Here is a 15,238-nt window from a genome sequence, read left to right on the forward strand (position 1 = left end):
CTTTTTATTACCTTAAAAATCCTAGCCTCCTTGCAATGTTTTAGGAAATATTTAAATAAGAATATCCAGGCCAAGCAATTAAAAATGCTAAATTACCAATCATGAAATAAAATACATTATCATATTTTATTATAAACTGCAAGGTTTGGTTTGGATTGAGGATTTGCTTTTTTATAAATCAAGAGCACGTTTTTGTGCTTTAATCACACTGCATTAAAATCTCTAAATTCTTCCATGAGAGTTTTTCTTCCTCCCCCAAGTCATGTTTTTCAATTGTGAATTTTTCCCTCCTAGGTGATGCTAATGTGTCACTATTGACATTAGAGGATAAGAGCTAACAAGTTCAAAGACTGTGTGTCTAATTCTCTACTGCGTCCTTCGTGTAAAAGACAGCCTGGCCCAGCCTCAGTGCAGCAGCTAGAGTACGGAATAAGCTGCTGCAACAAAGAGACCCCACTTACAATGGTTAGAAAGCACAGGTGCCTCTTCATTTTCTTTGAACCACAGTGCGCAGATGAGGAGTCTAGGGTTAGCTGTCACCTTTGCTCTGCCGTGTCATGTGAACCACAATTCCTTCTCTTTGGTCGCTCTGACTGAGATGTTACCCTAACCCACATGACCTCAAGCTGACCCCGGCCATCCCACCTCTCAGTCTGCTGGTGGGAGAGCAAAGGAGAGAGCGGAGGGCATGCAGATTCTTTGTAATAGCTGATCTGGATGTTTTACACATAACCTCTGTTTAATCCCACTGGCCAAGGAGAGTCATAGGGCATGTCAGCTGCCCAAGAGACAGAGACATGGCGTTTCCAGCTAACAGCCCTCGGGTGTTCTGTCGACTGAGTGCGCAGAGGGAAGACACTGGGGTCAGCAGCAGTCATTGCCATAATAGATCGTTAATAAAGGTGATGGTCACATTTTAAAATGACAGGTTTTAAGATTTATTAAAATACTTGAAGTGGCAAAGTGATGTAGTTGATCTAATTTTGGCCTTGTCAGTAACTAGCTAAAACTCATTTATATTCCAAGTAATTGGACTAAGAAAACTGCAAGTAAAATGGGTACAATTTCTCTTACTCCTGTAATTAAATGTGCCTTTTTAGTCTTTCCAAGTTTTTGTAAAAATGTGTATTCCTTCATTTTCAGCAGTAATTGGTATTAGAAAATAATACAGAGTTTTTAACTTCTGGCTACAAACCAAATAAGGTCTGTGTTGTGGAGAACAAATTTTTGGCTGTATCTTCAAGCCCTTCTATATTTTATATTTACATAAATTTTTAAGTCCAAATATGATCGCATTATATAAAAAATGAGACATTTTCGAACAAACTCTGAAAATGGGAACAAGCATTTTAATAGAATTGTAATTTTATTTGCTTTCTCTCTCCAGCCTAATACTGAGTTGTCAAATGCGTTGTCTAGGATGTGAAACACAAATGTAGTGGTTTCCTATCAAATAAACAGACACAGGGTAGAGTGTGTATTTTCATTCATAGAAAATATGCCCAACTTTCTCAAACGTGGGATGCTGAGTATTGAATTATAAATTTATCTTTATTTTCATGAGGGTTTGAGTAGTATATACCTGTATACACTGCTTTGCCCCTATAGATTTAACTTCAGATTAGAGGTAGCTGTTTCATTGTGAAAGTGAGTCAAATTGTTTTCATACAACCACCCTCAAGAAATATGAGGCACTTATTTACACACCAGATTAAAGAATAATGTTAAAAAGCTGAAAATATTTAAATTTGCTCTTCTTAGGATATGTCAGCACAAGGATCATCTTCGCAGCTTCCTAAACCTTTTGATCCCGAGCCAGAAGCCAAGTATGGCACGCTGGATGTGACTTTTGACTATGACTCACAAGAACAGAAGCTCTTGGTGACAGTGACAGCTGTCACTGACATCCCGACATACAGCAGGACAGGTGGCAACTCGTGGCAAGTACACCTTGTTCTTCTACCGATCAAGAAACAGAGAGCGAAAACCAGCATCCAGAGAGGACCGTGCCCCGTCTTCACAGAAACGTTCAAATTTAATCACGTCGAATCTGAGATGATTGGAAATTATGCAGTTCGGTTCAGACTGTATGGTGTACATCGCATGAAAAAAGAAAAAATTGTGGGGGAAAAGATTTTTTATTTAACAAAATTGAATCTTCAAGGGAAAATGTCATTACCCGTGATTCTGGAAGCTTCTTACAATCATTCTGTGAGTACCTCATCAAGTAGCCTGGGTGTATGTAGTTTATGGTCATAGCATGTCCTGTACATAGTCGGGTTTTTTAACCTACAATCAATTCAAAAACTGCCTGAGTCTGTTTTTCACTTAGTAAGAATACCTTTATACCATGTCTAAACCCTGGATAGGTAAGTACAATTTTTATTCTCACCTATAAAAGTTGCTCTGGAAGATGATATTTATTTATACATTTTATTTTAGCCTTCACAGGGTCTAACCTATAGTCTTACACATTTGTTCCTGTATTCAGTATTTATTATATGAGTGATCACAAGGCCATCTAAACTCCAGATAGAAATATGCTGTTTTCTTTCCAGGTTAAAAGTAGATGGCACCTGAAAAGCTATCTAGTTACCTAAGTCCTGGCTGACTGTTTTCAGACCTGCTCCGAGACTATTTTAAAGGTTCAAAAAAATAGTACAGCCTTGTTATCCTTTCCATAAATAAAAATCTCAAAGTATTTCTGGGAGAATTCTTAACTTTAACTTACTTTGAATTAGTTCTCGCTTTTTTTTCCCTCCAAGGTCTAAGTGTCTCCCCCATAATGTCCCCTACGTGTGCGTGTGTGTGTGTGTGCATGTGTGTGTGTGTATGTGTGTGTGTGTTGGTGGATAAACTCCCATAAAGGAGAGAAATGTCTACATTGTTTATTTCAACAGGGAGGTACATTTTAACCACATAGTTATTTATGAGAAAAGCTGTGATGTGCTGTACGTGTAAGTTATGAGCTATATTTATTCTATATTACATTGAGCTAAAAGCATTTTAATCATGTAAATACATATTTAATTATATTTGTATTTTAAAATGAAGCTATAGTATTTTGTTGTGGGGCTGTTTTTAGATATATTGTTCCAAGGTTAAAATCTCATTGAATTTATACCAGGCAGTATTTGGTAGAGCGTTGACTAATCACGTCACCATACCATTTGAGCTAGATGATTTGGCCAGTTTCAAAACAAAAGGTAAATATAACAAACCTATATGGGTTTGTATGATAGGATTTAGCCTTTGTTGAGAGAATTAGTAACTTGTTATAGGTTTGAATTTTTTGAATGACCACTTTGGATACATGCCTTTTAAAAATAACATCTTCACTTTTTCAGAGGAATGAAAAATAGAAAGTATAGGTAAGATGTCAAAGGGAAAAGGAACAAATTTTTGTTGTGACTTGATTATACTATCTATAATACTCAAAACAGATTTTAAAGCATTCTTAATATTTGATCTGAGTGATCACTAAATAATCTGTGGAAAATAACATCCTTTTGATTGTAATACAACTCTGATATAATTAGGAAAAAATCATATCATACAGAGGTATGTATTTTATGTTGCATACTCCAAGGAGCCCAGGTGGCGCCATGGGTTCACTACTGGATTATAAACCTAAAGGTTGGCAGTTCAAATCCACCAGCTGTTCCTCAGAAAGATGAGACTGTTTGCTTCCATAAAGATTGACAACCTTGGAAACCCTATGGATCACTTCTACTTTGTCCTGTAGGGTGACTATTGAGTCAGATCGGCTTGATAGTGGTGGGTTGGGTTGTGGCTTGGTTGTTTACTTCAAATTATGTGTTCCAAATTTTATATTTATTATATTTATTTCACACTAAAAATGAAGCCACAGAAAATATGATAGTTTTATTTTTGTCATGCTAAAGAATCACATTTTTATGTGAGATTCTGTTGCATATGCTGAGGAGCCCTGGGGTGCAGTAGGTTACATGTGGGGCTGCTAACTGGAGAGTCACCAGTTCGAAACCATTAGCCAGTCAGTGGGCCAAAGATGAAGCTTTCCACTCTTGTAAAGAATTAGAGTCTCAGAAACCACGGGACAGATCTACCCTACTGCATAGGGTTTCTCTGCGTCCGCATGGACTCAGTGGCAGTGGGGTTGGTTTGGTGTGTCTTGCATGCACTAGTTTATCATCGTTGATCCTGCCGTCTGCCTTTGCCACACAGAACACCCGACTGTTGGGGAGTGTTCACAAAGCTGTAAGAAACTGTTAAGTAGTTTTTAAAACATTAAGTTTACATCTGAACAAAACTATATATCTTTTGCCCTTATAGAATTTTCCCCTCAATATTTAGTTGCCTTTTCTCATTATTCTTTTTTCCCCATCTCTTCAAACAAATCTCATTGCTTCCTTGCTTGCAGGTTTCTATGCCAAAAACCACTCAGCACAGCATGATTATGCGATTAACATTCATAATTGTGTCCACCAGTTGTCTTCTTATTAAAAGATAATACTGATAGAATACTGCATATTTCTGTATGTTTTTATTAGCTGGCATCAAGTTGGTTCCCACCTCAGGCAACTTCCTCTTTAAGGGACTGAAAGACTGCCGCATAACTGTTTTGGTCAATCCTCTGTGGCCCATATGGTTTCACTCGCTGATTTTTTTAGGAAGTAGATCACCAGGCCTTTCTTCCTTGTCTGAATTAGTTTGGAAGTGCTGCTAAATTAGCAGCATACAAGCCTCTGCCGACAATGGGTGGTGACTGTACATGAGATGCGTTGACTGGACATTGTCCTGCATGAACGGTGAAAGCTCACCATTGAACCACTACTGCCTTTACTCTGTATACACTGTAGCATTAATATTGTCTTTCTGGAGTTTTTATATCTGGAATTCTGAATTTTCACTTTTCTGGAATATTGTTATTAAATTTTTGGAAATTCGATATTACAAAAAACTTTGTTGCTAGTTTACTTGGATGAGTTCAATTCTAGTTTTGCAGGATATAACAATAATTATTACATGCACATGTATGGAAGTTTTATTCATAGTGAAACATATTCTATTAGACCTTGAATGATTACTGATTATTATAGTTCTTGTGAACTATAGAAAAAGGAATTCTTGGTATATGGTGTCAGAAAGCTTGGTCAGAAATTATCTCCTGCGGTTAAATGAAAATCAGACTTATAAACCATAAACTTATCTATTTAGCTAAGAAGATTCCCTAGCAAAGTGTTGCTGATCTGTTCTTGATGCTTATAGTGAAATACAAGAGGAGAGAGAGAAATTGAGAGAAAACAGTTAAACAAAAAAGAACCAAGATTTGATGAATTGGGAAATTCATAGCTTATCCAGATGGCATAAGATGCTGTATTTCAAGAATTTCTACATTTCAAAAAGTAGCTGAAAACTGGTATAGAGAAAAGGCTGAAGATATGGCTATGCAACTTTTTCTGAAACCTACAAAGGATCAAAAAGTCCGTGTATGAAGCCATACAAAAGGGCTTTCCAGGAGAGTAAGGACGCTGCTAGTAGGATCATCTCCATCAAACCTGAGAGTCGCTAGGGAGCTTTCTTTCAGAGAACTGTCCTTTGAACATCTCAGCTGAAGCTAGAGACAAAAAGGAAGAATTGTCTTAAAAGATGTGTGATCATAGCTCAGTCTAATGGCATGAACCTTTGTAAAATTCTCACAAGACTAACAAGATCCTTGAAGAAAAACAATATTACATCAGCACAAATACTCTTGGCTTGGACTGAAAGGACAGAGAGACATAAATAAAAGATTGGATGGCTAGACCCCCAAACATTTCACTGTTAGAACACCGTCTGACAAAACTAATTTAATGAGTGCTGTTAAACTCATGGCTATGAGGAAGTCATTATATAATTAATTTTTAAATGTTGACCCCAAGTTTTATTCTAAGAGAGTTGAAAGAAGAAGTCAATGACTTTTAAAAATAGAATTATGAAATATTAGAACTGAAAGTAGGACCTGTAGTGGAAGAATGAGTCAGTGGTCAGCTGTTAACCAAAACATAAGTGGTTCAAACCCAGCAGCCACTATAAAGAAGAAATACACGGCAATCTCATCCTGTAAAGAGTATCAATTTGGAAAAACTATGGGGCAGTGCCGCTCTGTCCTAGAAGGTCGTGTGTGTCAGAATTGACTTGACAGCAGCAGAAAAGGTTTTAGAAGTAATTTAGAGAGATCAGATTGCTTACCTAGTTTCTCGTGGTCACCTGGTTCAAGAGCTAGACTTGGAATGCAGTTTTCCTGATTTTGAAAGAATACATTTGTAAAATTCAATTTAGTTGAAGAAGAATCCTAGGTCATTCTGTACAAGCTCTCACCAGCTTCTAGGGAGGTGAGTTAGGCTAGGTCCTCTAGAGAAGCAATATCATATATATATATGAAGAAATTTCTATCAAGAAAGTGGCTCACACAGTAGTGGAAGTGGGCAAGTCCAATCTAGTTCAAGTTCATAAATCAGATGTTAAGCTGGAAGCTTTTCTTGATTCACTTGTCTGCCAGGGCTGATAAAACCAGGAAGCAGGAAGACCACAAGCTGGTGGAGGCAGAGACGGATTGAAGGTTAACAGGTCAAGTTCATGGCTGCCTAATAAAATGAATACAAGGTCAGCAGGCAGTATAACAGATGCTGATCGTTCCAGCATCAGCAGGCAACATGGCAGGCCACTGGCTCAAACCCAAAGAACCAGAGGTCAATGCAACAGATGCAAGATCTACACCAGCAAGAAGAGGCAAGCCTTACACCCGAGCCTACTTAAATAGGAGTAGACCACACCTCAAGGAAAGTTGCTTTGGATTGCAGCAGGGTAGTGGACTGAGAAAGGAGGCTGCCACCCCTCCCTAGTCTGCTTACAACTGCTTTGTTGCTCATAGCAGATTCATCACGGAGTCACTTACATTATGTTGGAGCACATTATGGGGGAGGCTTCAACTGCCAAGCTAATGAGAATCCTGGCCCAGCCAAGCTAACACAAAACCTATCACAGAAGGGAATGAAAAAATTTTGGACTGAATCACCCTCACAGATTTTTCTTTCCAAATACCTAATGAATAAAGTAGAAACTATGAAAATTAACATAAAATTTCCACCACCCATCTGTCAGGTTGTCAAAGTACTGTAGGCTATGATGTTGGAAGCTGTGTCTCCAATATTTCAAATACCAATAGTCACTAATAGTGGGCAAGTTTCAGGGGCACTATCAGACTAAGACAGAGAAGGGGGAAAGGCCTGGCCATCTGCTTAGAATGCTAGCCCATGAAAACTATCGATCACATCAGAATATTGTCCGATACAGGGCTGGGGGAAAAGCCCTCGAGGTTAGAGGTACACAGTGGTCACCATGATTAGAATATACCAGTGACCTTAAAGATGGCACGGGGCTGGACAATGTTACATTCTTTTGTCCATGGAATCACCATGAGTCGGGTGATTTGACGTCAACCAGCAACAGTCATAAAACTCACAAAGACATCAAGAAAAAAAATTCTGGAATGGCAAGTGGAGACAATCAGCAAAGCCATGCACATACCCCCTGCTTCCATGCTCTCTACTCTAAAAACCATGCCGGGAGTCAACCAGTATCTTTGGAATTTTGGTTAATAACATCAGTTCTATAAAGAGACCAACTCGGATTGGGTGCCCTTATTCAAATTGTACTGTTACTCTCTTCTGTGGATTGCACCTCTGCGTAGACTCCTTTCCTTTTGAAATGGCATTGATTTTCTCAGCATAAATACATGTTTTGGTTGATAACAGAAACCAGTATAAGGAATATGATACTGTTACAGCAAAAAATTAAAATATTTATGACATTGATTTTCGGAGGTAAGTCATGGGCAGTGATGACATTTTAATTGAAGGCTAGAAGAATGGTGATTTATGTTGTGCTATGACAAAACATTTGTTCAAACGGCCACCTATCCTGACATGGATGGTATCTAATATAGTGTGGGAAAATAGGGCGATAGTAGTTGAGGCATTTAGTTACTATTAGCTGCATGTGACAAAGTAGTGTGAGAAAGACATGGTCTCTCACTACGACCTGTGCCCAACAAAACCAAACATAGGGCAGGGCAGGGAAGGGAAGAAGAGGCGCTGATACCCAGAGCTCAAATAAAAAGTAAATGTTTGGAAAATGATGGTGGTGACATATGCACAAATATGGTTGGTACAATTGGTGTATGGAATGTTCTAAGAGCTGTAAGAACCCCCAATAAAATGATTTTTTAAATTATTTTTTAAAAGACATGATCTCAGGGGAAATAGATTTGCAAGTAAGCATGAAGGAAGCAGAATGGGGAGAATCCAAAAATTCAATAAATAGGATCAGAAAGTTCAAATGAGTCATTTCCAAGCGTATTAGATAAAACAGAAAAGGCTGAGCTAGAAAGAATTCAGCACTACGGCGTCACCACCAAGTCTGGAGTTAAAACGCTTTGTAGAGCCCTGGTGCGCCAGGAATGCGGTGCTGCTGAACAAGCTGGCTGTGGGAGAATGGAGTGAATGTGCGGCTTTCCCTGCGTGGGCATGAGAGAGACGAGAAAGGAAGTGAAGAAGAGAGTTCCTACTTTCCAGTTCCATTCTTCCCCTTTCTGAATGGGAATGTTCATGGCAGTTGCCCTCTTTCTGTTTCATAATTGCATATTGGATGTTGGTGTGGCAAATCATTTAGCAGTTAGTTCTTGGGTCTCCAGATCAAGAAGAACCACATCCGCATTTAATTTAACCCACAGCTAAAGTCGCTGCCATCAAATGGGTTCTGACTCATGACCCTTTAGGACAGAGGAGACGCGCCTCTGTGGGCTTCCGAGACTGTAACTCTTTACCAGAGTAGAAAGCCTCCTCTGTCTCCTGGGTGAGGCTGGTAGTTTCAAACTGCTGACCTTGTGATTAGCAGCCCAATGTGTAACTCACTATGACACCTGGGCTCCTTGGATTTGGTTTAGAGGTTAATCATTTAGAGACTAGAGAGGCTTGACTTTGAGTTAAACACTCTGAATAAATAGAACTGTGGGGTTATTTTTCTTGGGTGAGGCTGAGTGTGTTCTGCAGTAGAACAGGTGTCAGTGGCTTTCCTGATTGTTCACATATCCCCTTTTGCCAACCTGCAGAAGAGTCATGTTGAACTCAAGTGTACCCATGTGATTTCCTTTAATCTGGTCAGACCTTTAAGCATCAGAATAAAGCCTCTGTGACCATGAAAGCGTATGTGGAAATAAAACTTCTTTTGGCTTTGGTACTGATTGTTTAGACTTTCTCACTTTCAGTCTCTCACTCACTCTCTCTGACTTACTCTCTTACTCACTCTCTCACTCTCACTCACTCACCCACTCACTCTCTCACTCACTCACTATCTCACTTTCACTCACTCTCTCACTCACTTACTCACTCTAATTCACTCACTCATTCTCTCACTGTGTCACTCACTCTATGACTTACTAACTCACTCTCTCACTCAGTCTCTCAATATCACTCATTCATTCATTCATTAACTCATTCACTTGTACTCTCTCTCACTCACTAACTCACTCCCACTCTTACTCCCTCCCTCCCTCCCTCACTCACTCACACACTGTCTCACTCACTCTAAATCACTCTGTCACTGACTCACACTCACTCACTCTCTCACTCATCCACTCACTCACTCTCAATCACTCACTCTCTCACTAAATCACTAACTCTCACATGCACTCACTCTCTCTCACTCACTCTCTCACTTACTCTATGACTCATTCACTCTATGACTCATTTTCTAACTCACTCTGACTCACTCTCTCACTCTCTCACTCAGTCTCACTCTCTCACTTACTCACTATCCCATTCTCATTCACTCACTCTCTCACCTACTCTCTCACTCTCGCTCTCACTCATTCACTCACTCACTCTCTCACTCACTCTCTCACTATATCTCTCTTACTCTCTTACTCACTTTCTCACTCAGTCTCTCACTTTCTCCCTTACTCTCTCACTGACTCTGACTCACTCACTCACTGTCTCTCTCTCACTCATTCACTCACTCTCTTACTCACTCAATCTCTCACACTATCTCACTAACACACTCTCTCCCACTCTCTCACTCATTCTCTCACTGACTCACTCACTCTCACTCACTCATCCACTCACTCCCTCACTTACTCGACACTGATTGTTTATTAATAAAGATCTTATTGTCCATATAAAATAGATATTTCATATAAATCATAAACATACAGTTGATATGTTAATTTGATGAGGCTTGAGGGTGTTGTCCCTGCAACATCACCCAGTTTGTGTGATAGAATATTTGTTGTCTGACAAAAGAGTGTGTTGATTTCTGTGGCAAAGAATCTCATGAAGTCAAGAAGCTGAGTAATGAAGTTGAATACTTCTGGGGAAAACTGCCAGGCTCCTTATGTGTATTGCAGGTTAGATTCTCTGTGAAGCACATTCTGAGATGGAATTAAGGGTGGATGATATGTATATATAATCATGTTTTCTTTCTTTATTTTTTAACATTTTTATCAAGGGCTCTTACAACTCTTGTAACAACCCATCCATCAATCGTGTCAAGCACATTTGTACATGTGTGGCCATCAGGCAGAAGTATATTAAGGAGTGCCTTTGGGACCAATAGTAGTGGAAGTAGGAGGAGAAAGAAGCAAAATTGGCCTGCGGGATAAGTCAAGTTTCACTGCATGCCAAACCACAGCTTCAGTCAACTCTAGAGGGAAGTCCAGTTTAAAAGCCCATCAGCGTTGTCCCTAGTTGGGCTGAGAATGGCCAGGTCTTTACACTCACACATCAGTCAGCCATTGAATATGGGCTGCTTACCTTGAGCCAAGAGGGCCCTGGTGGCATGGTGATTACACATTGGGTTGCAGTCTGCATGGCTGACAGTTTGAAACCACCAGCAGCTCTGCAGGAGGAAGACTGGGCTTTCTACTCCTATAAACAGTCAACGTCTCAGAAACCCACAGAGAGATCGCTGTGAATCTGCATCGACTCAGTGGCAGTCGGTGAGTGAGCACCTTGAGGGAGGTGGCTTTTCACAGATGAAGAAATTTCAGAAGAGACCGATAGCTGAAGGCTGCTTCTCAATAGTTCTTGCAGCAGCTAAGGCAACTAGGTTTTCACTGGTGACAAAGCTCGGTAGTGTGTCAGTGTCTTCTTCAATTATAACCCTGTACGGTATAAAAGGAATACCCTATTTGATTTTTAAAAGTGGAAGGTAGATAGACAGAAACCTGATAATGTTAATATCCTAATGTCATTAAGAAAAATGACTGTCTTCAATGTATGTCATCGCTTCTTATTTAATTTGGAGAAGAATCACTTGAATTAGAAAACAATCTCGCTGAGGAAGACAGCATTACAAGAAGGCAAGTTATTCCTTTAGTTGTATTTTTGTCTATTTATATAAAGCAAAATGGACCGCTTTTATAAAATACTTATAGTTTGATCACATATCAAACTAACACCCATTATATCACCAAATAAGTCCTATGTATATAAAGATATCTATTGATGTTTCCTAATAAGTTGTAAATACAAAGTTTGGCATGATTTTTTACTGTTTTATTTGAATTATTTATATATAATGTGTTATTTGGAGTATTTTGTGGTGAGCATTTGTTAGTTTTTCAGAAATATAGAGTTGGAAAGGCAGGAAGGAATTTTGATGCCCAAATGAACAGATCGGTTCCTAGCTACAGTCTAGGTTGTAGGTTGAGAAAAAAAGAAGAAGAAGAAGAGAGAGAAGTGTAAGGCCACAGTAGACAATTTAAGTTTGTCTAAAATATAATAATACCCAAAGCCAAACTCACTGCCATCAAGTTCTAGTACCATTCATAGTGATCCTGTCGGACAGAGTAGAATTGCCCTTGCGGGCTTCCAAGACTGTTTAAATTAAAGAAAACTGTCAGGGTTCTGAGAAGACACTAAAATAACAGAGTATATCATAGATCAGAATTACCCAGAAACATGGTGAAAGGATTCTGGAAAGAAGGCACCTCATAGGAGTGTATGAGGAGCCTTGGATTACTGTTGGGTAAATGTTGGACTGCTAGTAGCAAGGTCAGTACTTCAGACCCACCAAATACTCCTTGGTAGAAAAATGAGGCAATCTGCTCCCATAAACACTTCTAGAATCTGGAACCCTATGTAGGGTAGCTAAGAATGGAAGCAAACTTGCTGGCAGTGGGTTTGATTTTAGTATGAGCAAGGTATTGAGCCATGCAACAAAGCATCACAAGAAAATGGAAGGAATGCATAAGAATCACTATACCAAAGAACTGGTCAGCATGCATCCATCTTCATGAGTGGCATGCGACCGAGAATCTATGGCATTAAAGTTCTAACTGCACTGAAGACATTAATGCAAACCAAGGCTGCAGAAATTGATGGAATACTAATTGAAATGTGTTTTTTAAATTAATGCAACACTGTAAGTACTCACTAGTCTATGCCAAGAAATTTGGGAGACCGGCCAACTGGAAGAGATCCAATGAAAGCTGACTAAAAGAATGTAGAAATTATCGACACTATAATTAATATCATAAACAGGTAAAATTTTCCTAAAGATAATTCCACAATTGTACATCCACAAGGAGCAACAGTACATCAACTGAGTGCTGCCAGAAATTCAATCCGGTTTCCAAAGAGAATATGAAACTAGGGCAATATTTGCTCGTGTCAGATAAATCTTTACTGAAAATTAATCTGCTATTCTGATCCAGAGTAGATGAATATCTTTCTGTTAAAATATGAGCAGGACTTGTTATAATCCATCAGCCCAATCCCCTTCTTGCTCAGGTTCCATATTCCGGGTCCTGCTGACCTAACAACACTTATACCCTGTTAGTCTTCAGCAGTTGTGCCCTAAAGGCTCACATCCTACAAGTACCCGTTGTTTTCCTGCAGACAGGGATGGAGTGGTCTGTGCCCCCCACTACCACATTGCACCTTTAGACTTTTAATGTGGCCCCCTTGTGAGTAACCCTCAGTGGGCTATTCATTTTTTTTTCTGTTGTAAACTTGCAGGATTTTGTAGATTTTAGTAATATTCCTGATGTGTCATTACTAAATATATTTCCCACTCTTTGGGTTCTTTCATTACTCTTAAATCTTTTGAAGTACACCAGTGTTTTATCTTTAGTGTGTCCCACTCATCTATTCCATCTTCCTCTGGGTGCGTGTCCTTCCTTATTTCTGATAGCCAATGTATTCCTTGAGCTAAGGTTTTTAACTCTGTCCCAATTTTCTCATTGATGATCCTGATAGTTTAGGGTTTTTACCTTGAGGTCTGTGATCCACCTTGAATTTCTTGTGTATGGAATGAGTTAAGGGTCTTGCTTCATTCTTCTCCAGGTTGATATCCAGTTTTTTCAGCAACATTTGTTTAAAAGGTTGTCCCATTTGATATTTTGGGGGTGCTTATCAAAGAGTAGTTGTCTGTATGCTGCTGTTTTTATTTCTGGATTTTCTGTTCTTATCCATTGGTCCAAGTATCTATTGTTAAAACCAGTACCATGCTGTTTTGACAACTGTATAATAAGTTTTAAAGGCAGGTAGTGCGAGCCCGCCCACTTTATTCTTCTTTAGGAGTTATTTGCCAATTCTGGGCTTCTCTTTCCATGTGGGCTAGGGCTTTTTTTCAGTTGGTAGTTCCAAATGAAGTTGGTAGTCAGTTTTTCCATTTCTTTGATGATACTGGTATTTGTATTAGGATTCCATTGAATTTATGTAGTGCCTTAGGTAGAATTGACATTTTAACAATTTCAAGTCTTCTGATCCACGAAAACGGGTTAGTCTTCCATTTGTAAAGGTCCCTTTTGGTTTCTTATAATAATTTTTTACCGTTTTCTTCATACAGATCTTTTGGTTGTTTGGTTAAGTGTATCCCTAGATATTTCAATTTATGCTTGGCTATTGTGAAGGGCACAACCTTCCTGATCTCTTTCTCTGTAACCCCATCAGTTGTATAAAGCAATCCAATTGACTTCTGCTAATCGGTCTTATATCCTGCCACTCTACCATATTCCTTATCGCTTCCAGACCTGCTATTATGGAGTTTTGGGGGTTACAATATATAAAATTCTATCATCTGCAAATAGCAATAGTTTCACTTCTTTCACCAGACCTTTAATGTTCCATGGCCTTACATTATTAGCTTAGGACCTCCAGGACGATGTTGTACAAAAGTGAGGACAAGGGGCATCCTTGTGTGGTCCTCTTTTACAGTGGGAATGTTTTCATCTTTTCTCCATTGATTAAAATCCTGGCTTTTGGTTTTTCATATATAGCTTATATTATATTGAGGTAATTTCCTTCTGGTCCTATCTTCTTGAGTGTATTAATTAGGAATGGGTGTTGGATGTTGTCAAGTGTTTTTCCTGCACCTATCTATATTATCAGGTGGTTCTTATCCCTTTTCTTGTCCATGTAGTATATAATTATGATGGCTTTTTGGATGTTGAACTATCCCTGCATCTCTGGTATGAATCCCACTTGGTCATAATGGATAATTTTTTATAACCTTTTGTATTCTATTGGCCAAAACTGGACTTGTTAAGGAATTGTTGCATGAATGTTCATTAGAAATATAGGGTGTAAATCTCTATTCTTGTGGGATCCTTGCCAGGTTTGGGTATCAGTGTTGTACTAGCTTCATAGAATGTGTTTGGGAGTTTATCATCCTTTTCTGTGTTCTGGAAGTGCTTGTATAGAATTGGTGTCAGCTCTCCCCTGGATGCTTGGTAGAATTCTCTTGTAACACCATGTGGGCTAGGGCTTTTTTCAGGTGGTAGTTCCTTGATAACCTTCTTCTCTATTTCTTCTTTTGCTGCGGGGCTGTTTAGCTTCTTGACATCTATATGAGATAATCTGGTGAGGGTTTGTTTTTCCAAGTATTTGTCCATGTCTTCCAAGTTGTTGTATTCATTTGAGTACAATCTTTCAAAGTACTGTGTAATTGGTCTTTTAATTTCATTGGGGTTCATTGTAATTTCCCCAGTTTAATCCCTCATCGTAGGTATTGACATCTGCCAATTCCTATTTTTGTTAAATCTGCCAACAGTTTGTCAATTTTGTTAATCTTTTGAAGAACCAGCTTTTTACTGAGTAGATGTTTTGTCCATAGCTTTTTTGTTTTCTCACTCATTTATCTCTGCTCTGTTTTTATAATTTCTTTTCTTTTGTTGTTAGAAGGATTCTGTTCTGTTGACTCTGCTGAAGGTATT

The 15,238-nt window shown here is 38.9% G+C and overlaps 1 protein-coding gene across 1 annotated transcript in view; it reads left to right on the plus strand.

Annotated features, from left to right (window-relative positions):
* The window catches only part of SYT14 (synaptotagmin 14), a 189,042-nt gene that overhangs the window by 121,117 nt on the left and 52,687 nt on the right, over positions 1 to 15,238 (plus strand). The window contains exon 4 of the mRNA XM_075542464.1: positions 1,762 to 2,211. Within this exon, the coding sequence (XP_075398579.1) occupies positions 1,762 to 2,211 (450 nt within the window). The remainder of the gene's footprint in view (positions 1 to 1,761; positions 2,212 to 15,238) is intronic.

Source organism: Tenrec ecaudatus, chromosome 1 (genome assembly GCF_050624435.1).
Source record: "Tenrec ecaudatus isolate mTenEca1 chromosome 1, mTenEca1.hap1, whole genome shotgun sequence".
Taxonomy (NCBI): domain Eukaryota; kingdom Metazoa; phylum Chordata; class Mammalia; order Afrosoricida; family Tenrecidae; genus Tenrec; species Tenrec ecaudatus.